The 24098-nt window shown below is 37.5% G+C and overlaps 1 protein-coding gene across 2 annotated transcripts in view; it reads left to right on the forward strand.

Moving 5' to 3' along the window:
- Positions 1-24077, forward strand: part of ROCK2 (Rho associated coiled-coil containing protein kinase 2) — a 104746-nt gene extending 80669 nt beyond the window's left edge. Inside the window, exons 23-34 of one of the 2 annotated variants that reach the window (XM_030945707.1) lie at positions 731-834; positions 951-1137; positions 1479-1572; positions 1688-1782; positions 2445-2624; positions 2842-3010; positions 5974-6044; positions 6999-7087; positions 7814-7892; positions 8095-8356; positions 8981-9194; positions 12490-13807. In XM_030945707.1, the coding sequence (XP_030801567.1) occupies positions 731-834; positions 951-1137; positions 1479-1572; positions 1688-1782; positions 2445-2624; positions 2842-3010; positions 5974-6044; positions 6999-7087; positions 7814-7892; positions 8095-8356; positions 8981-9194; positions 12490-12589 (1644 nt within the window). In that variant the 3' untranslated portion in view covers positions 12590-13807. The other variant, XM_030945706.1, reaches the window with a different exon arrangement.
- Positions 24078-24098: the final 21 nt, after the last annotated feature.

Here is a 24098-nt window from a genome sequence, read left to right on the forward strand (position 1 = left end):
TTCTATAGATTAAAATGTTACACATGTTAAAGGAAAGAAAGGGAGAATTGAGGTCAGTTGACTGCGGTAGATAGATGGGCCAGAGAGACAATCTGTCTCAAAATCCCTGCAGTAAGTACACTTAGAGTTGTCTGTTACTTGACCTGTAGTCAGTCATTTGAATCGACAGAGCAATATAATGTTTCTTTCATTTTCTTCAGAGTTCTAAATTTATATTGATTCTGTGAAATTTTGAATTTCAAATTATTTTCTAATTGGTTTTCCCTTATTCCTGTATTTCTTTTTGTTCTTTAACTGTCATATTGGTTTTATGGATTTGTATGATTAGAATTTAAACTCCACATGCCTAATTACATGAGATAAAGATTTAAAATAGTAGAGAAAAATAAATTAATTATTTTCTCTGCTTCTGATACTTCTGATTTTGTACAAAATAGTGATTTTCACATTTAGAGTGTCTTTAGAAGTATGTATACAAACAGAGAAAATGCAAATCATACATCTACCCATTCACAAATACATAAATTAAAAAAGGAAAAGCAACAAAGTAAAATAACCAAAGCACTTTTGTGAATGATGATGATATTTAGATAAGTTTCAAGAAGGCATTGCACAATTATACTCTAATTAGTGTGATTAAGGAACTGCATACCATGTCAACTTGTATAAATTTTGTGAACCTTCAAGAGTATAGAATTCACATCATTTTCTTTCCAACTTTAAATTCTAGACTCTTTATAAGACACAAGTTCGAGAACTTAAAGAAGAATGTGAGGAAAAGACCAAAATTTGTAAAGAAATGCAGCAGAAGATACAAGAGTTACAGGATGAGAGGTGGGTTTTGCTAGTTGGACTGCTAATATGTAAAGGATCAGGATGGCTTTTTGTTGTTTTCTTTCCTTCCTAACCTACCCATTTTAAAGTTAAAAGTATATATCAATAATTTGCAGAGATTCCTTGGCTGCTCAGCTAGAGATTACTTTGACAAAAGCAGATTCAGAACAACTTGCCCGTTCCATTGCTGAAGAACAGTACTCTGATTTGGAAAAAGAGAAGATTATGAAAGAGCTGGAGATTAAAGAGATGATGGCGAGGCATAAACAGGAACTTACTGAGAAAGATGCCACCATAGCCTCAGTGAGTTATATGATCTGTAATTTTGGTAGACATTGTACGTGAGCTTTATTTGCAGTTTGAGTTATCCATTGCTCTTTAGCAGATTTAGAGATCTACAAGTACAACATCTAATATTTTGAAAATATTTATTTCTTATGATTGAAATTCAATAGTCTCTTACTGTGTTTCTTCCATGCATTTCTCTGACCATTCTTTCTTCTGTGCCCCTACCCCTCTTAGAGCAAGTCCTCTTATCCTTATCCTGGTCTCACTCTGCAGCATTTCCTTCTGTCTTGTAATGCTGCTTTGTTTGCCAGATGAGATTGTTGCATGTTCACATGTCCTTTTTTTTTTTTTTTTAGTTGGAGGAAGCAAATAGGACACTAACTAGTGATGTGGCTAACCTTGCTAATGAGAAAGAAGAATTAAACAATAAACTGAAGGAAGCACAAGAACGTACGTAATCTCTGAACCAAACGGGATTTAAATTGAAACTAAGTTTTTTCTTTAATAGTACTATATGCATTTGTCATGAATTTTCATAGATTTTCTTTTAATTACCTTGCTACAGAAATTACAAAGCTAAAAGAAGAAGAAGCAAATGTAGGAAATATTAAAGCACAATTTGAGAAACAGTTGTTGAATGAAAGAACATTAAAAACCCAGGTAAGCAAATATATTCAAATGCATGTAGGCACAATGTTCATTAATCAAATTTTTAATAGAATACTTTCCATTATAAACTATTGATATATACCAGTATTGCTTTATATTTTTTTTTTGCTCTGAAAGAAAATATATTGGGTTTTTTTCCTCTTCTTGTAAGTAGACTTTCAGTGTAGTGAAACTGAATCCTTATGATTCATAATAGAGGAATTTATAATCCAGATGTATTCCACCAGCAGAAGCCTTCATTTCCTTCAAATTATTTGATATGTTATTGGTTTCAATCTTGATTTACATATCTCTACAAGTTCTATAAAAAAGGACATTTCTGATTTTAATATAGATTGTTTTTTAGAACAAGTGGCATTTTAATACAAAGACATATTTTGAGTCTATGTAGTGAAAATGGAAGGGATTATTTAAATGAGTGAAAGTGTTCACACAGCTAATGCTTGCTTCAAGTAAAAAGGGCATCATTACCTTCTTTTATATTTTGTGTAATACACTGAATTAAAGCAAGCTTGTAATACTGGATTGCAGAGGTCTTAATTTATAGTTAGAAGTGCTTGGTTATAGATGGAGAGAATACTTTATTTCTTCACAACTTAACTCTATGTATTTATTAGTGTGGTTTTTGTCACTTTTTTCTTTCCCATGGGAAGGCTGTGAATAAATTGGCTGAAATCATGAATCGGAAGGGTCCAGTCAAACGTGGAGCTGACACTGATGTACGGCGGAAGGAAAAGGAAAATAGGAAGCTGCATATGGAACTGAAGTCTGAACGAGAAAAGTTAACCCAGATGATGATCAAATATCAGAAGGAAATAAATGAAATGCAGGCAGTAAGATCCTTTTGTAAATATAAACATTGGAGTATTTTCTGTAAAGTCTTACTATTGATACAGACTTTAAGGTAGCATATCCAGTCTCTATTTTTGAATTTCCCCAGCCAGAAGAAATACACAGAATGTAGATTGAGGTTGGCTACAAATTCTGCATAATTTTCTCTGAGTAACCAAATATTGTGATAATAGGAAATCTTGCAATTTATCTCTGCAGCAAATAGCAGAAGAGAGTCAGATACGGATTGAACTGCAGATGACTCTGGACAGCAAAGACAGTGACATTGAACAGCTTCGCTCCCAACTGCAGTCACTGCACATTGGGCTGGACAACAGTAGCATAGGCAGTGGACCTGGAGAGGCTGAGGCAGATGATGGATTCCCTGGTATGTTAATTTTGTTAATATTTTGGCATTAACTAGGTTCATACCAGTGTTTTTCCATAGATACTGGAGTATTAAATTGATGGTCTGATGATTCTGTGATTCTCATCTTCATCTATTTCTACCATCTTACCAATCCTTTGATAGTGATCACTTGCTCACCTGCTAACTAAATCTGTCTGTTGTAATACTTCACCTTATATTTATTTAAAGAATTTTTTTTTAAATTCTGTTGTGCTCCATTAGAACTAAATTTTTTTTCACTTTATTTTGGTGGTTACTTTGCAATTATTGTGTGTATGTGATAAAATGTAAAACTAATACTCTCTTAGAGATTCTACTTTGACTTCTTTTCTACTTTTCCTCCTTTATGCTTTCTGTTTAGTCCATATCACTCAATCCCACACTATGGAATCCATGTCTTTTACCTATCAGCACTCTTCTACCTCTGTCAGTATTGCCACTAAGCCTTCCAGTTCTCGCATGCTTCTTGATTCCGATTCTGACTCAGAGGAAGAACCTTTGTCTTGTTCCCACAGCCCTACAGAAGTTGATAGCACAGGTGACACCCCTGAGAACCGTTTGATTTTGTTCTTATTGTGTTGTTTTTTGTTTCAGAACTAACACTATTAGTACATAATGAAAGACTCATAAACCAAATCTGGCAGATAACACACTGCAGCAGCAGTAAACATTGCCATCAAAGACATGAGAAAGTTTGCATGAACAAATAACTGGTCTGTTTTCTCTAAATGTTTGCAAATGCTTGCTGACAGTTACAAACCCACCATTTTTATTGAGTCATAGAATAAATTAGCCTTATGGCTTGTTTTCAAGATAGCCTCTACACAGTATCTGCAGCTCTCTGTATGACCCTAAGGTACTGAACACCAAAAGGTCAAATCTTTGTGTTTAAGTGAAGTGTGGAAATAACTAATGGCTCACATCTAAACATATATGATTTTCTTGTAGAAATTCATTGTCCTGAATATTACATTGTTTTGCCTTAAAAGTATATTGTGAGTAATAAGGCCCTGTTTTATTAATTCTATATTCATTTTATGTGACTATACATACACCCTTTTAACAAAGCTTCTGTTTAGTGTTAATGTTAGAGGTGGGTTTTTTAATGCATTCAAATTTCTGGATTTCACATGAGGTTCCTTTAAAGTGTGAATGCCTTTCCACTGAAGGTAGAACCTCTTTTGGTATTTTGACATTACTTCATCAAACTAGAGTAAAGAATTTCCTCTATTTCCTCTATTTTCCTCATTCTCTGGTTTCTGCTTTGAAGCTTCTAATGAAAGAAAACCTACATACATATGTATTTTTTTCCTTGTTAGCTGCTGTTGTGGTATATGCATGGATTTGCTTTGTTCTAAAGTAAAAATCATAGCTAAGATGAGATTTTTTGCTGACCTAATTACAAAATATTTGAGGTAGGATAGTGTCCTAGTGTTTATAAGCATGTATTTTGAAAAGTTTGGAATATTCTGCCCTTTTTCTGATCTGTTAGTGTTGAATGGACACCAGAATTGAAGAACTATAATGAGAAGCTCTCCATTTTGTCTAACTTAATCTGTATTACAAGTTACAGAGAAAAATAGGAAAATCATATTTTAGGAAATAGGAGAAATATGGATGTTTTTTTGCTCTACTTCTGCTTCCTGGATATAGAGTTGACTATTTTTTTGTATCAACCTTATGCTTACTACACTTTCTATGAGGTGTAGTTAAAAGGAACAATATAAGTTGGCAGGTATGAGGCAAAACAAATGTTACAGAACTGTTTCATGTACTGGATATATGTATTAAAATAGGTCCCCAACAGCATTGCTTGTAGGGCAATAAACATTGAAGACAGTGTGTATCTGTGTATCTTGTTTAAGTCTCTCTAAAACAAAAAGAATTCTATGAATATCTAGTAATTATTTGTTACACTGTGTTAAACATGGGCAGGAACCTGCAAATGCCCTCTGATAAGAAGAAAAATAGTTTTTGTAATTTTGGAGTATGTTTCTGCTAGTTCCATGGTTTTGTCTTTGTTGATGCTTAACACTTCACTATTTTTTACTTGGAGGTTCCTCAGCAGTAGTAGAGGTTATCTGCTAGGGTAGGAAACTCATTAGAAAAATATTACTGCAATTAAGTAGTTCCCCTTAATAAAACATAGGGAGAAGAAACACTTGTGTTACGTGCAGCTACAAAAATAGGGTGGAAGGGCACGTGATTCTATGTATTACCAAGCACTGGGAAAGTGTGATCCTGTTGAGCTTTTGGTGACTGCTGAAATGTGTGTGTCAAACAACAGCTGAGCTCTCAATACTCTTGATAAATCAAATCTGACAAACGTGTCAGTGTAATATAAAATATTGCAAGTGTGTGAAAGGGCAGCTGAATTCAGGCAAGGCCTAAGAGTTAGGCAAAAATTACTTATTTTGGATTAGAAAGCCTAGGAAATACAGGCAGAATTAGAGAAAAGAAAAATTTACAGACCAAACAGTATGAATTAGAATACTAAACTGACATTTTCCCCAGCATATGGGGTATATAGGTTATTTGTGGTGGTAATTTGCCTTTTTTTGGTCTTGGATTGGATGTTGTGTGGTCTGTACTAATATCTTTAGGTGCTGTTGTAAAAGGTAATGGTCAATAGACATAAGGCTTTTAAGACGTGAAAAAATTACTAAAGGGAATGTGTGTGCTATAATTGCAAGTTTGTTCTTTCCCTTCCTCCTACTACTTCTTTGTGATTGCATTGCTGGTTATTGGCTGTATTCAGTGGTTCCTTATTTAATGTATTCCTGAACATTTACCATGATAAACTTTGCAAGATCTCATACTGTTAAATAGTTCATCTTCTCATGTTTGCTCTCTTGCTTTATTATTGATGTTCAATAACTTCTAAAATGCACAGTAGTCTCGAATTTTTTTTGTCTGTTCTTTAATACATATCTCGTTTTCAGAATCAAGATTGGAAGGCTGGCTATCAATGCCTGTTAGAAATAACACTAAAAAATTTGGATGGGTTAAAAAGGTAAGAAAACCGGATTTATTATTTTGTTTCATGCATAGGTTCAACTTTAAACTTACTGTAGGTTTTCAACACTTCAGTTTTTCTTTTTTATGTGTTCTCTCCTTACTTAAATGTATAAAATGCGTTAATTGGTATAGCTACATCTGAGAGGAACAGCTTAGGACAATTGCAATAATTTAAGACACCTCTTTGTGTAGCCAGAGGTGAGAGCAGTCATTCATGATCTTCAGATGTTTATACATGCCATAAGCATTCCCATCAGTATTACACAGCTGGAATTAGGCAGAGTCTGGAAACAGGTGCTCTTGACAATTTCTTTGGAGATAAGACTAAAACCTACTCCTCCCCCTTGTGCAGCCTTCATTTGCTTACTGCTTCTCAGTAACCTCTTTGATGAGTCTTTGTCCAAAATGTAACGTACGCATTTTCATACAAATTTCCTTACTGCTGCCATACAGTTAATTCTAGACAAAATTCTGGAAGTAGGGCATCTTTTAGGTAATTAGCTTTTTAGTGAACATTGTCAGCTTTTCTGGTAAGTATAATAGTGATCTTTTCAAATATGATCCCTATTAGCTGTGACCTGCATACACAAAATACAGTGACAGTTACTCTCTCTACCAGTCCAATTGAGAATTAAATAATAAAATAGAAAGGAAAAGCTTATATGCTACTTTCTTCCTGAGTTTCATTTTTGTTTCTTCATAGGTATTTAAATATGTTTAAAAATCAGTTAATCTGATAATATAACTTGATTTTTCAGGTAATCAGGATTTTGTTTGTTATGCAATGAATTCCTTGGCACTGACTTAGTATACTGTACTACCACTGTCCACTTAGGTACCATTTAATCAAATTGTAGACAAATATTGCTACAACATGTGTGATAGATAATTGCTGTGACATATTTGACATCTGTGATGAGCTGAGTTTTATCCTTTTGTCTCCTAACAGTATGTAATTGTAAGCAGCAAGAAGATCCTGTTCTATGACAGTGAACAAGATAAAGAGCAATCTAATCCCCATATGGTATTGGATATAGAGTAAGTATTGCCATGTGTGTTTCCTTCTTCTGATCTGGAGGTGAACTCTGTTGGAAAGATCTGTGGCCAAAGGGCTTTTTGAGGTCCAGTCTGGGAGCACATCACATGGCACACGACTTTTAATCTGAACTGTAGAGCTAGACCCACTGTGGTGCAGAGTGGGGTTTGCTGTAGGCACTGGTGCAGGAGGAGCAGTGTGGGGCTCAGACTGATCCAGAGAGCTGCACTGAGCCCTGGTGTAACTGAAGTGCCCCCACTAGCTCAGCTAGACCTGCCTCACACACGCTTGGGAGCACAGCATGTAATGAAAACTGTAGCAGAGAAGATATCATTTTTAGTGTTCATTTATTTTCTCTTACAACATGGCCTTACAGGGGGGTTATACAGTTAATTTATTTTCTTAATAAATGCAGAAGGTGGCTATTCAGAGCATGGGGACAGGATTGTGTTAGAAAGGTGCCAGCAGCCATTAAAGTCACATGGTGATGGTTTTTCAGTGCACAAATGTAGCTGGATGCTTGTGACTTCTTTTTATTTAGGGTTTTTGAGAGTTCATGTGCAGGGTTGAAAGACAGGGCTTTACCAAGTGATTAGAAATCTGTACAAATTTGACAAATCTTCAATGGTTCTAAGCCTTAATGTGGTATAATGTATCCTAACTTAATCTGTCATATTTATCATTGTGGTAACATTAATTTTTGTCCTTATTGAAACAATTTCCTATAGCAAACTCTTCCATGTCCGACCAGTCACTCAGACTGATGTGTACAGAGCAGATGCCAAGGAAATTCCTAGGATATTTCAGGTATTCATTAATAAATTAATGTTTCTATTGTAACAGACATGGCATTTCAGACATTGTCAACAGTACTGTCTAATGAAATATTTACTAAAAAATCATTGAAAAATCATTCCTAATATACTTCTTCAATCTTTGTACTTAGATAATGACTGTGAATTTACATTTGCCATCTCAGAGTATTGAGATTATTTTGCTTTCACTCTAGATCCTATATGCTAATGAAGGAGAGAGCAAAAAGGAACAGGAATTTCCTGTGGAACCCATGGGAGAGAAGTCAAATTACATTTGTCACAAAGGACATGAGTTTATACCTACTCTTTACCACTTCCCAACCAATTGTGAAGCTTGCATGAAGCCCCTGTGGCACATGTTTAAACCTCCTCCTGCTCTGGAATGTCGCCGCTGCCATATCAAATGTCACAAAGATCACATGGATAAAAAGGAAGAGATTATAGCGCCTTGCAAAGGTAAGTAGCAAGTATTTAAATATGCAGATAGTGCTGAAGTCACAAGGCATTCTAATAGATCAGAGGATTCTGGTAATGGTCTGACGCCAACTGAACATCAAGGTTGTTTTGTCTTTTGTTAGTACATGGCCATCAGCCCCTTTCCGAGGATGTCTCCATGAGGGTCACTCTGCTCTGAGTTCATGGCATGTGGCTGTGGTGTGCATGTACCTGTTGTGTTGTCATCCTCATGGAACAGAGCATGGTGGTTGTAATGTGCTCACACTGTGTTGTGCTCTGCTGTGGGAAACAATAGCACTATGGAAGGGGTTACATGTGGTGAAGGCTGCTCCCTGTGACTCAACATTATATAATTTCTTAGTCTCAGTCACACCTCTTTGCATTACCTGTGTTTTCTTCCACTTGAATGTGTATCTTCCACAGTACTAACTTGTTACTCTCAAAATATAAGTAGGAGGCACTGTCAGCAGCCACAAAACCTACTAGTTCATTTTACTTTTGACCTCTCTGCTGATTTCTCTGCTTCGAGTATGAGAGTATCCTAATCTGACAGCTAATTTTTGATGTAGAGCCATGTTTAGAATAATAACAATATTCATTTTTATTTTCAAAATCTTATTACAGTGTACTATGATATTTCTACGGCGAAGAATCTACTACTGTTAGCTAATTCTACGGAAGAACAGCAAAAATGGGTGAGCCGACTGGTGAAAAAAATACCCAAGAAGCCTCCAGCACCAGACCCCTTTGCTCGATCTTCTCCCAGAACTTCCATGAAGGTACAGCCAAACCAGTCCATCAGACGACCGAGTCGACAGCTTCCTCCAAACAAACCAAGGTGACACAAGAGTTGTCATTTAATTTATTGTTCTAAATGTTTTACTACAATTGGTTTCAATTTCTTATTCAGGGTAGAAGGGCTTGTGCTAATATCTCATGGTCCCTAAAAGAATAGCCTAATCAGATTCTTTTGATTGGGTAAAAATTGTCCATACAAAAATCGTTAGTTTACTGCTGGATCACTTCAAAGGAGCAGAATCCTATGTGCTGTGCTGTGGAAGTTGATAGCATTCTGCAGGTAGCATTTATATACTTGTGCAGGGCAGTTTCTGGCTTTTTTGCCATTTGCTTTTTTCATCACCTGCAGTACTAGTTTATATTTGTTTCTGTCAGTTCCCAGTGCTGGCAGCCTGTGAAAAGGTTGGTCTCACTTATTTTGTTCATTGCAGTGTTCCAGTTTAGCAAAAGCTGAACATTTTTCCCCAGAGAGGTAATTGGGCAGTGCCTAGACAGGATTGCTGTCCTTTTTTCTGTGACCAGATTGGCACCAGTATCTCAGGGGGCTGGGTGAGACCTGGGCTGGATGAGTGGCCAGAGTTACAGTTGTGAATGCAGGGAAGCACACTCTTGCTGTGATGCTGCTATTACCACAAAACATCCTTATGCTATGAAGCATAAGGATCTTAAACAAATACTGGTATTTTAATGGGTAGAAATGCATAGTGGAAGGACTTAGAGTAAATTAATTTCAACCTCCCAACCTTCATACAGTCTAATTTTTGGTGATTTAATTTACGTATTTTAAAGAGAATCAGACCTCATAATTTAGATTTTAAATTAATAGATTTATTATAATCACGAAGGAAAAAAGCTTTTAAATCACTTTTTAGGGACCAATTATTGAAGATTTTCTTTGTGCAAAAATAAAATACCAGTGATAGGACCAAAAGCATGAATATGGAAAACATTCATGACAATTTCGGGGACAAGTAGATCACTTCTGCATACTGTTTACAGTCTAACTTAGTGGTGTTACTCTGTTTCTTGCTGTTAACATATAAAGGTATATGATAAATTCTGATTTTTTTTTTCAATAGCTATTTTTAGGTGTTCTGCAAATAATTATTTTTCTTCCAATACCCTTTTTCCAGTCTTGAACTTTGGTACAAAATGCTTTCATAGCATAGTATTTACCATTCTATACTGGGGGGAAAAGGAGGGGGATGAGTGTTTTTGTGTGTAAAGCATGTAATTCTTCAATTTAAGTTTCCAAGTTAGCCTCACAAATGTACCTAACAGAAGAAAAGTGTAGTTCTGTGAGGTCATGTCACGTATTACCAGAATAATGCAGGTCTGTCAAACCAGTGGAAATTTGTATGGATTTAAACACCTTTAATTAGAAACCACATACTCATAAATAACTGTAATTGCTACAGTAAATTTATATCTCAGTGTTACTTCTATGAGGCTTTTGTGCAAGGGCTTACCATATGAATTAATTAATTTGCCTTTATGAACTTTATGAAGAATGGAGATGCAGTTGCCAGTTCAATCTAGGAACTGAGCAGTGGGCCCTGGCAGCCAGGTAGGCTCTGGGACTGCACCAAGAGGAGCACAGCCGGATGGCTGAGGGAAGAGATTATACCCCTCTGTCCAGTCCATAGTCTGCAGCACAACACTGCCTCCACCTCTGAGCCCCCAGATTCCAGCCAGACCTCAGCACACTGGGGAAGGAGCAAGCAGAGGCCACCAGGATGGTCAGAGCAGATGCCTGAGGGGGAGCTGGGCTTGTTCAGCCTGGATGATGGGCACACCCAGGGGCTCCCATAGCAGCCTCTGGGAAGGGCATCCAGGAAACAGAGCCAGACTCATCAGTGCTGCATGGTGAGAAACAAGGGGGTCCCCTGAACCAGGAGACACTCCAGCTGGAGAGAAGGAAAAGCTGATGCAGAGACGGAGGAATGAGGCTGGACAGGCTTCATCCCTGGAGGCTCTCAACATCTGACAGGACAAGGCCTTGAGCATCCTGGGCTGGCCTTGTATCTGACCCTGCTTTGAGCAGGAGGCTGGGCTAGAAACCTCCTGAGGTTCCTTCCAAGCTGCCTGGTCCTAAAAATGCTGTCCCTGCTAGGAATTTCACACAACAATTGTTTCTTCAAGATTTTCATGGCTGTTTTTCTTCATGAGGATTTAAGAAAGGGCAAACTAGTTTTTCATACAGACCATGTAATTTCTGCTTAGCCATTTGGTTGGATCATGCCAAATGGATAATTCCAAATTGAAAAACAAACAACTTTAATGTATTTTAATTCCTATAAATTGTTTAAGTGTAATAGCCATAGTTCATGTAACAGATGAATATTGAGCCTTTTCAGGGCTATATCACATTTAAAGGTTTAAATAGTTTAAAGCCTGAAAATACAAACTCCCCTGAAACCCATTTTGTTTAGAACATGTGATTAACTGTATTAAACAATGTAACATGTTTGTATTGATGCTCTCTTAGGGTAAGGTTTCCATGCCTGCATCCTATGCTTGGCATACAACCCTAATTAGGATCCTTCCAGCTCTCTGGAGAGATGACTAGGCTGTGTTTCATTTGTTGTAGCTATAGCAGTTGAAAAGTTAGTACTTAAGATATTAGAACAGAAAAGAGATGAGTGCTTCTAGACAGTGATTCACCTCATCCCAAAATAAATGCCTCAGATAAGTAAAATGACTCATTTGCTGACAGGGTTTGCCTTGCTTGCCTTCTTTGTTCTATAGTGACCATACAAGGAGCACAGACAGGGAGGCCTAGACAACAAGTTGATAAATCCTCTTTTTTGGCATTGCTTAACTTTAAATAATGAGCTACAGAATAGCTTCATAGTGTAATCACCCTGTATTTGGGATACAGTAAAATCCTGCTGCATTTGTTTGTACGTTCAGATGAAGTGCTATCTTATTCAATGTTCTTTTCAGCACTCATTTTGTATTTGGGATATCTTGTATCCCTGTATTTGGGATAGCAGAAGAGCATAAAACCATCTCAGTCAGCAAAAACAGCAACAAAACAGAAAGCAGATAATTTTATAAAAGGTACATGTTGGTCTTTCCTACTGAAATTCTAGGGGAAAAAATCAATATGGTAAGATTTCTGTATTGAATAGAATTATTTTTGAGATGGATTTGCAATGAATGCAATATTCTTAACTTACATGAACACTAACTGAAACTTCATGCTCGTGATAGGCAAAGGAACAAACCCTTAAACAGTCTTTCAGTTAAAAAGGTTTAGTAATAGCAAAAGGAATTTTCAAGTCTTTTATAGAAGTGTGACACTCATTAAACATCAAACCCTCCTGTTGCAGATTACTTGATCTGGCATTTAAGGACTGGGATTGGTCCTTTGATGATGTTGATGATATTGATGGTGATGATGATGATGATGACGATGGTTTTGATTTCTGAAGAAGTATAAGGGGTAAATCTAAATAGAGAGGAATGGATTTGTTTGCCTTTAAATACAGCATGCTATGTTGGATTTTGTTTCTTAAAGCAGAGAAAAGATCTCATTTTAAAATTTTAAATAGAAAAATGAGATTCTGTTCATCATATTGAACTTTTAGAGGAGTCATTTTCATTACAACAAAGTTGTTGCCTTTGCCAGTGTTTTTATTTTTCTAATTTTAGATATTTTTTTTCAAAATTCATGTCTGCCTGCCTGAAGAAAAACCCAAAACTGCTGTTTTCAGGGTCCTTGCTCATCTCTAATGCTAATACTGGGAACCTCAGCATTGAATATTTGAAGGATAAAAGGGAGATGGTAGCAGTTGGATGTTTAGCTGAAGTAGACTTGGTATTTGCAAACACTTTTCATTTCTAAGCTTTGAATATGAAGTGGTCTATGGCTAGCAGACATGAAACCACTGGAGTTCTGCATTTTGCTTTTCTACCTTTGTTCTGAAGTGAATTTGACTTGGCTTTCCTTTGCAGTGCTGTGCTTTCTGGGTACCTAACCAGGCATTTGACAACTGCTATGTAAACAGATGGGTTTGCAGCTTCTGTGGTGTGGTTTCCTTGACTGCTTTAGAAAGATCCCGCTGTTGCAGTGATCTGATTTGTCCCATGGCTTAATTCTGGATGTATTGCAGATAGCTTTACCTTTTTTATAGACCTCAGGATCTGATAATTTCACACATTGATGCAATCTTATATTTACACAGAAAAAAACTAAATGTTAAATGCCTTAGAATTGTTTTAAACAGTATGTGAGATATGTCTGGCTGTATAACAGTGGCACAGGGGCTGCTCCTCTGCTGTGTGCTCAGGGAACTGAGGAACCAGCTCCTGCAGAACTTAACTGGCTTAGTGTTCACAGTAATGAGCATTATGTTAATGAAATATTCTGCATCTTTGTGTATTAAAAGCTTACTGATCACTAATCCTTTAGAAGTAATTATTACACTGTGCATATTGTACTTTACCCTCATGTATTGCAAGGGGGTTTAATTGATTTGGGATTACAGTGTGTAAGGATGTGCTATACTGGAGTAATGTTGCTGTTAGATGCAGAGGAAAGGTGCTTCTCACAAGTAGAATGATGAACCCACCTTAAAGAAAGACTTTGAAGAAGTATATTTTTGTCAGATTTACATTTGTTGCATTTACTGACCAAACTTCCTGCTTCTTTTTCAGCTAACTGCTTTCCGTGAATGCAGACACAGTCAAGGTGATAATTTTCTTCCCATTACAGCAAGACTGAAACATATCCCAAAATATATTAAAAATATATATTTTCCTGAGAGATTGTGCTATATATATCAGAGGTTTACATTTTTGCTGCAATATAAATTACTAATCTCTGAGGGTTTTCCTGTATTCTCCCAAGTGACTGATCAGTTGAGGAATGGTTGGTAAATAGTCAAAGGATATGTTAGGTAACCTTTTAAACTCTGTTCCACAAAAGCTTTCTTGGCAAGACACATACACTACATTTCATAAAAGGATCGAGAGGAATGAGTATTGCAATGGAAGAAACTGACTTTTCAGCTTTGGTAAAGATGCCACCAGCACGTCTGCACGTAGAACCGGAGGAGGATCCACCACAGTGATATAGACTGCATCTGTGAGAAGTGACCATTAAACTGTGTAAATATATTGTACTGTAATACTGCAAGAGGGGTTTTAAAAATCTTTCCACTTTATTTTTTTATGCTTATTAATCAGATACCGTTACTTATTGCAGTTGCAACTATGCACTTGTATAAAGCCATAATGTTGAAGTTTATATCATTCATACACATCTATCAGAAGCTGCATGTCAGTGTTCAGCAGCTAGTATAGGTTTGAAGTATATACTAGTTTCAGCTACATCATCATGGGCAGTCCCCTTGTACCTGTCTAATTGCCTTAATTTAAATTTTTTTCAAGTTTTTTTTTGCCCATTCTTTCTATTTAAGGAAAAAGAAAGTTTACCAGCTCTTAGGATGCAGTTTTGCTTTGTGGCAGAAAAAATAGTGCACTATTTTTACACCTATTAAGTATATCAGTGTCAACCTATTTTGAATGTATATCAACTGGTTTTAAGGGTGGAGAAGTGTTGGTTACAGAAACAATGTCTGAGAGCATGGGATTTACCAGACCATTTGCTTGTAAATGTAACTGCTCATCCAGCCCTTTTTACAAACCTCAGTACTCCTTATTGACTTATATTAACCCTCATTAAGTGCTATGAAACTTCATTTTGCCTTGTTTTTGCATACTCTCCTAGATGTGTTTTTTTTTAATTTCTGGAAAATAAAAGAATCTGTGACTATTTTTACATTTCACAACACAATATCTGAGGACTGTCACAAACTTTAAGAAAAGTGAAACATACTGTAGATGTATTTTAAAGTTTTAATCTGGTTCTCTAGCACATAGCTGTAGGCATAGATAAAAAATTCAGTAGTGTGTTTTGAGAACTGATAGCTGGGAAGAAAGGGCCTCAGAGGCACTTATTCTGACTTTTTTTTAACTTGGAGTTGTACAAAAAATATAATATATATGGGCTCATTCATGATGTGTTCATAATTATCCCAGAAAATGCATGTTTTATACAACTACAGTATGTGATGTTAAACATATTGACAGTAAAAAGTGTAGTCTCCTATTTGGTCTCTTTATATATATATAAATATATATATATATTTAGAATATATATATATATATAAAATATTGTGTGGGAGTGCAGTAATTTAAAATATGATCTAACACTTCAATGAAGGAGGACATTTCACTTTAAAATTTTGTTTGTTTGTTTTTGTTTTTTAAAGAGTGTTGAAATGTTTGGAAGGATAGGACCATGTTTTATTTAACACTATCATGAAAGGTGGACTTGGAAACACTGAAATACTGAAAATTAATAAATATATTTACATTTTGTAACCTCTGCTACAGTTCAGCTTAACAAAGCAAGAATGTATTCAGTCTTCTATTTATGTGCTCACAAAGTAAAATGTTGTTTGTGAGTTCTTAAATTCAAAACTAAAACTTTCATATCATTTCTGTTAGGTATTATAACCCAGAGTACAGCTACAGTGGTTTTTCCCTGCTTATTTTGATTTACAGAAGTACGGTATATTTTTAGATAATGCAGATGTGCATAGAGTACAACATTAAAAATGTATACAGTAAAACTGTTTCCATTCACTGAATGCATAAATATTTTATATATATATATTAAAAAATGTTACATTGTGGGAAGTTCTATCCTTTTCTGAATTGGAGAATATTATATATATATATATTTTTAAATAAACTATTTGAGTAAGGTAAAATAGTTCCTGAACTTGAGAAGCTGGTAATTAATTGAAATATTTAAATATAAAGATAACTACTGCAGCAGATATGGGAAAGGCAAGGGCTGCTCCAAAGGCAGCCCAGCAAAGGCTGTGTGTTTGGAGAAAGAGCAGACTGCTGGGGCTGGATACTTTGCACTTTCTCTCCCTGGCTTGCCCTCATTTATTGTGAATCCAGGGGGCCCTGCTAAGCCTGACATTTTAGAAGATGTACTATATGATAGTATTGCTAGTCCCAGTGTATGAATTCCATGCTTGTACAGAAGGTCCTTAGCTGTACGGACAGCAGGCTGTGCTGAGACGGAGTCGGGGAGCAGTTCGGGTCTCAGGGAGCACTGGGCTCCTGTGCTCTGCCCTCTGCCCAGAGCAGAGCTAACTTAGCACAGCTTCCTCAAGGCCCCTGGGCTGAGGTGCACAAACCTCACTTTGTACCCAGCACACAAAAGGCAGAGCTGCTCTTCTGTTCTTCTCCCTTATCCTGCTGTGAAATGCAAACACCTCTTTAATGCTAGTTCCTGGAGTTTGTGTTGTTTCCTTATTGTCTAGTGGTGACCTTTTAATATTTTTGAGAGAAGGGCATATTCATGAACTAAGGAGTATTTGTCTTGAAAGTTACTGATATTTTAACATTTTCTTTTTGTAACAGGCTTGTCCTAAGCAAACAGGACATTTTTATGGCCTGAATGACTTACCTATAGAAAATCCTCTCATTGCAAGTCCTTTTGTCTCACAAGCATAAACAAGTGGTATAGCCAAGCTGCAGATTAATCTTCTGGAAAACCAGGGGTCAGACTTGGAGCCAGAAGCTCAAGGCACTTGTACAGAAATTGCTCCTCAGTTTGCAGTCCCAAGAGCTCACCAGAACAGAAGGACAGGCAGACCCCATTGGAGTTACCTTGCCAGGTGTCAGAAAGACCTTTCTGCAATGACATTTCCACTTCTGTCCTAGCTGTGTGCTGCAATTCCCTACCTCTTGTGTCCCTGCCAAAGTGCAGCCCCTCCAGCACTGCCAGCAACCCAGCACCAAGTCTGCTTTTAACTAGAGGAAAACTGTGGTGGTTCTTGTGCTTCTGAGCATGGCTGATGCTGTAACCAAAAACATGACACAGAATCACAGTAGGATGTAGGACTTGGAAACATGCAAGAGGCTCAAGGATCTTAGCAGTGACAGGGGCCAAATTTAAAACATCACTGAAATTTTGCTTACTTTCTCTTACTGCCTTTTGAAAACGCTGAACCTCCTACCTTTTGACAGGCATTCAGTGGATCTCTGAAGGCACCAAGGCCAGGAAAGTTGCCACTGAAATTATGGGCTTTTTCTCTTTAGTTTCTTTTTAGTTTCTAATGTCAAGTGATCATTAGAAATTTGAGCCTTTCTGTTTGTAATCTTACAATTATTAGTTTTCCATCTAGCTTTGAGAGAATCATCCTTGGAAGAGAATTATATCTTTTGGTCCCAAGTGCCTTTACTCATCCTGTGCTTGTGAGGTTGTATTTGGGATGCTGCTGTGAAAAGGGGGAGCTTATATGAAAGCAAACTTCTTACCTGCATTGCTCGTACAAACCCTTAATCACCTCCTTATTCTATTTTTGAGGTAGAAGAAAAAACAGTATAAGGTCCAGTTCAGTGAACTGGAGTATTTCAGTCTCCTCCGCATTCTTGGATAGTTTGCCTTGACATTCATGTTAAAATAATGATTAATTTATTTTTTCATGTTATCATAGAATATATCAAGTTGGAAGGGACCTATAAGGATCTTCGAGTCCAACTCTCTGCTCCTCACAGAACTACCTAAAACTAAACCATATGACTAGAAGCATGATCTAGACACTCCTTGACCTCTGACAGGCTTGGTGCCTTTTTCAGTACATTACAGTTTTTTACAAATTATCATCTCTGCACATAGTACACTTTAAATTTAAAACATTATTTCTTATTTTTAAGATAATCTTCTGAATCATTTAGGATTCTATCAGAATCCCAAGGATCACAGAGTTTGCCTGCTGCTTTGAAGTATCCCTCATGAGGGTGGGAAGGAGTCTTCTTTCTAGTCACCATAAAAGATGTTGATGGAGTGGTTCTGAAAATACAATTTGTGTTTGATGTTGAAGTTGCCTAAAAATTAGACAGGTGTACATACTCAGACATTCTCATCTGAGAAATTAGACAAGTCTACTGCAATATGTGTGGCAGAGAAGAACACTCAAAACACATCCGGCCTAGTTCTCCCCAGAAACTACTGCAGTGAATGGAAAAGCTGTAGCTGTAGAAATATAACTCTTAAGAAGTGGGGATGTAGAGAAAATAATGTATTGGCACAGGGATGTTAATTACCAGGTCTTATTAATGAAAATTGGGATTTGGAATATTTGACAATTTGTAGGTAGGAAGCAGTGTTTTATAAAGGTAAGAAAGCCACATTACTACTTGATATTGCAAGGGTGAAGTCTTGGATTTGACTTCAGCTGCTTTTGCTCCAATAATCTTGTAGAAGCTGCAAGATTAAAGTGAGCTTTCAAAATGAAAGTCATGGTGAAAGGTCACGAAATTTCAAGTGTATGTAGTCCTGATACCCTTAAAGAACTCCAAAAAAACACATCATCACCCTGAGAAGAAAGGGCAGAGAGTCCAATAATGTCATGTCCCTGCAGCCCTTACTTCTTGGAAGAGCTGCACAGAAATGCTTCCACAGCCAAGACAACTGCATGGGATGCTTCAGTCCTACCACCTCATTTTAAGGTCGAGACCTTCAGCGTTTGTTCAGAAATGTGTGCCTGCTTCTATGCATAGTCTTATATTGTCCCTGTGGGCCTCATGTCATGTAGTTCTTGTCAGTTGTCATTACTGTTTGGGGTGTTTTTTGCCCAGGATGATCTTGCACCACTTGGTAAGCATGGCTATCCAGCAACAAGTACACCAGGCTTGTGAGACCACAGCCTGTCCTCTTGTCCTTTGCATCACCAACTGCTTAGACTCTGGGCACTGAATTGCCTTCAATAAGTGCTACTTTTTATTAACAAGTGAACTGGTAGAAACTTTTTCTGGAGTGACCTGAGATACTAAATGCCTTTATCTTTTTAAGACTGAAGGAGCCGGGTACCCCACCTGAGGTCTGAGCCCTGTTTCATAGTGGCTCGCCTTGCACTGTCTCTGACCTCAACTGTTCCATTTTCTGGTAGGCTCTTGGAGCAGGTCTTGCAGATGGATGCAGGTCTGGCTGCAGCTAGGACTTGAATCTGCCTGCTGGATCCCATGGTCTCATGTGTCTGTGTGATGTTTTCCAGCATATTACAATCCCTGTGTCCTGGGGGCCACTGAGACTCAGTAGGATCTGTGTAGCCTTTAGTCCAATCTGGAGCCATGGGGAGAGGCTCCCCTGCCAGCTCTGTTCTGAGCTACAGCAATGGGAGTTGTATTACTGGAAGGTGGGCTCTTGTGCAAACTAAAAAAAAACAACACGGCTGAGAGAGGAAAATACCCATGAGCTCAGAGAGTCCATGAAGACTGTAAGTTGTGCTGACAGTGCATTTCATGGGGGAGAAAAAAACCTCACAAAATAAGTCAGACTCTTGAAAGACCACTCTACAGGATCTGTATACAGTCAGCTGTTCAAAGGTGAAAGAATTTCTCTCAAGTAATTATTTAAAATATGCTTTATAGAAGCTCAGTCCGTGCTTCATTAAGATTTACCTGACAGAGGCAACACTGAGGCACAGGATGTGTGTTATTCCATTTGTGATTTTCATATAGTATGAGTCTTGGTACTGCTGGCCAAAGCCTTCACATTCCAAAGCAGAAATCTTGTACATTCCAGAGCAGGCATATGCACAGATGACTTGTAATTATAATAAGGTAGTAAGTAGAATTGATTTTCAGCATGGAGCCTTGTTACTACACAGTTTGAATCAGAACCATCATTAGCCAACTTGTCACGTTTTAGACTGGTGCAGGTTCTGTCCTTTACACCATTTTCCAGAATACTTGACAGATAAAACAAGGTGTCTGCCCTCTTAAAGCTCCCTCCCTGTGAGTCAGTGATACCACATAATGTACAGAGATACCTGTTTAGGCTTCTGACAATAAGAAAGTTCTAAGATGAAATAATGAAAAAAAACAGGGTATGAACAAAATTGTGACAATTATTTAAACTTCTTCAAGTATTCCAAATTAAATTTCATCAAAACAATGATGTAAAAATCTCTTATTTTACCCCTGGCCCAAAGATTGAATTTTTTTCCAAGACAGAGATGGTTGCCCCATCTACTGCCAATGTAGAATGGAATAGCTGACACCTTTGAAAATTACTGTATGTCTATCTTGCCACTAAGCAGGAAACACCTGAGGTCCATCAGGACTCAGGTCTGTGAGGCTGGCAAGGTCTTGTAAATGGATCCATCACAAGTGATGATCTATCAGATTCTTACAGTGATGTTCACTGTGGCTCCCAGGCACCTGTTTGACCTCAACAGTTGTCATCACCAAGAACTCTGAAGTGTCCTGAAGAACCCTGGCTCAAAATCCAGCAAATTACATTTAGTACAAACCAAGAACTTTAGAACATCCTATTTTAAGATTTTTTTTCAGCTTCCTCACCTTCAAAAGTGAGACATCCTTAGACCATTATTAGTGATGAAGGTGACATTTCATGTTCTGCTTCATACATAAACATGAATTTCATGTATGGATGAATTTGGAAGAGAGTGGAAAAACCAGCCTGAAGAGAATTTGGAGGGAAGTCATTATTATTTATCATCAAGGAAAATACATGGCTGGGAAACTACCTCATTTCAGTTATCTCCACATCTGTGGAGTTTTTCATTTATAATAGTTCCTTGTGTGGACTCAGCTGTTATTTCCTTTTTTTATTTTCCCCCTATTACTTACGTCACTAAAGGGATGATTGTTTGGTGGAGGAAGAGTAATTTTACCTCATTTAAAGAAGTGAGTGAAGGTGTTCTATAAGACTGGGGCCATTCAGCTAATTCTGGATTACTTTCTCCAGAGTCAAACTGCACTAAAATCCAGCTGTTGACCTGCAGCGGTTGGGGGCTGTCACTGCCTGTCCACCCCACTCCTTGTTCTTGTGTTTCAGTAGATCAGCTGAGCAGAGCCAGGCTGGGGAGCAGCCACGTGCACGGTGTAAGGCAGAGAGAGGCTTGGGGGTCAGGCAGGGACAGGGGCTTCTGAGCAGTCCAAGCATCCTCTGCTGGATTGGAGCAGCACAAGGAAAGAAAGATCTGTGTCTGCTTCGCACAGAATGCCCAGTGCTAAGGGAGGCCCATAGGGTGGGGAGAGGATGGGTTTGCATTTGTGTTCTGTTCACTGAGGACAGTCCAGAAAAAATAAACTATACACATCTTCCCCTGTCCACATCCATGTCCAGACCTGCAGCCTGCTATCTCTGGACTCACATCCTCATTCTTTCAATAGTAAATCTCATGGTAAATGTTTCCTCTCTCATACAGCTGAAGTGAGCTTCTAGCTTACCTGCTGCCAAATCCAGTCACAGTTTCTCACAGCCACTGCTGGAGGTACTTGGTGTTATTTAGTGGACTGTACTGGAACTCAGAGCTTGTCTTCTCACAGACAAGACTCAAAGTTTTTGAAAGCCCCGGCAAGACACGCACTTTGTCAGCCAGGGCAGGACAGGCTGTGTTACCTTGTGAGCATATTGTGAACTGGTACAATTAGACACCGAGTGTGTAATTCCACACCTGTACAGCATCTGTGAATGGAGCTGGATTACTTCCAGCCCTGTGGACAAGAGCTGCTTACTTGCTTACACCTTCTGCCATAAATCCAAGATGCTTTCCCTGCTTGCTTTTGCCCTGCTGCTGCATTACATCAATGACCTCCCTGTTTCCACCCTGATACTGGTGAATGACAAGTTTAACAAGATTTATCCTGCCTATGTATTTGTCTAAAGCTGTTGCCTTTAATCCAGCCACTGAGAAGATTATTCTTTACCTACTGGAAAACACAGTGTTTGCGCTTTCGTGGGGCTTGCCTGGAATTTGAATGTGCCTCTGTTTATGAAAGTTACTCTCTGAGAGAGGAAAAAGTGTAAAACTATTTACTGCTAGTTTCTGATTTGTTCCATATCTCTTGCAGCTTGAATGAGAACTCATGGTCCAGTTTTCCAAGTCCACAAAATTACTTTACCTTAAGTTCATTAATTACCCAGCTTTATTTGTTTTCCTCAGTCTTTTTTTCCCACAGGTTTCTAAGGTGATTTATTCAAAATGCGTTAAGTAACCTATTAAGAACTGTTCTTAAATGCATTTTCAGTATTTTATGATAAAAAAAACATCTTGAGGTGCTGATTGTCAAACCAAAATGGAGCAGCTTCATCTTGCTACAGCATCACTCAGGAGTGTGAAAGAAGTCAATAACAGAGAGGGTTTGGATTCCATACAAATCTTTCTCTATCAAGAAAAGGCTTTAATTAAAAAGCAAGTGTGTTTTTTTCATTTTAAGATGCTGGAGCTCTTAAGCATTTGGCAGGTCAATATTCAGCCTGATGCTTCAAGTGTTAAGGTGAAAGCTGCCCATTTATGACCTGTAATGAATATTTCATTTTCTCTCCATATATGGAGAGAACAATAAACAATAAAAACTCAAATGCAATGAAAATTAACTGTAAGAATGACACTATCAATCTTGAAGAATAGCATTTATTAGTATCACCTGGAAAATGTATCACATGCCACCTGCCACCATTTAGACCACTTCAGATACTTTACACAGCTTTAGTAAAATCAGAATGTTTACAATTAATCTTTCAACCAACATAGGAAGATTTGACTTTTTATTGGAGCAGTAAAGAAAAGCTCATCTTTGACTTGCTCTCAATAACGTGGGATACATGAAATCACTGCCCACAGACACAGCCCTTCCCACTAAAATTTAGAGTACGAAGCAGCTGTTTTCTGATGGTGAATGCTCCAATTGCTGTGTGCTCACTGGCAGAAACATCTGCTTTTGCAGATCCCTTTGCTCCACAGCAGTCACACAATTTAGAATGTTTCGAAGAAAACCTGCCTCAAATGAAGTCAACGCAGTCTTCCCATAGTTTTCAAGGGTGTTGGAATCAAGGGTGCCTAGGTTTTTACATACCAATCAACAGAATACCATAAGAACTCCTGGAATGTTGTATCTTTTAATTTTGGGGAATGTAATGATAAATGAAGGCAAGCTGTATGATTACTAATGTAACTTTTGGTTGTGAAGGCAGTACTTTCAAAACCAAAATCCTCTGTTAATAGTTGTCAAGAATATCCTTTTCCCCTTTTTAATCTAAGTACTACAAACTTCTTAGAATTTCTGAAGTAAAAGTTTTAGTGAAGTCTATGTTCTTCAACACACTTAGCACTGACAGGCCAAAAATTCATGAACCACAGAGCAGTATCAGCAAAACCTCACAACCACAGGAGATCAGTGTGCTGAGATGCATCAAGGTGCACATGTCACTGCCAGTATGGATGGTGTTTGGGAATTCTGGATATCATTCCAGGAACTTTTGCTTGAACAGCATTTTTAACTGTTGGCCACAGTTTCATTAATTCCCATACATTCTAGTCCCTGCTGTTCCCAAAATAATATGTTGACTGAATGAGAGCTCAGGTTGAAAAATAATTTGTAGTTGAGTTTTTGCGCTCTTATCCAATAAAAACTGGGTATACTGAGGAAAGTGACTATGGGTGTCCTGTATCAGCTGTATAAATTGTACTATTTAAGTGTTGCATGTAAGTGCTACAATCCCAACTGGATTTGTGACTTAGTAATTAGAACCTTATTCTGGATTGGGCCTTGATCAGATTTTCTTCATCCTAAAATACAGACAGTTAATGTTGAACTAATTGAGTTGCTTGTAAGAAGAAGACAAACTTCTATTGTGGTTTTACAGTCTTGCAGCAGGACAAGTCAGTATGTTGGTGCAAAATTGATCATGTATAATTGAAGAAAATTGCTTATATGTAACCAGAAAGTACTGAAGTGATATCAAAATATATATACATCTAACTATGAAATACCTTGTAGTATAAAAATTCAGAGAAAATGTGGTATCAGTGAAACTTGTCTGAAATGACCAATAAAAATATGCTGCTTAAATTAAGTATCTTATCAGAATTATTTC

This window comes from Camarhynchus parvulus, chromosome 3, assembly GCF_901933205.1.
Source record: "Camarhynchus parvulus chromosome 3, STF_HiC, whole genome shotgun sequence".
NCBI lineage: Eukaryota > Metazoa > Chordata > Aves > Passeriformes > Thraupidae > Camarhynchus > Camarhynchus parvulus.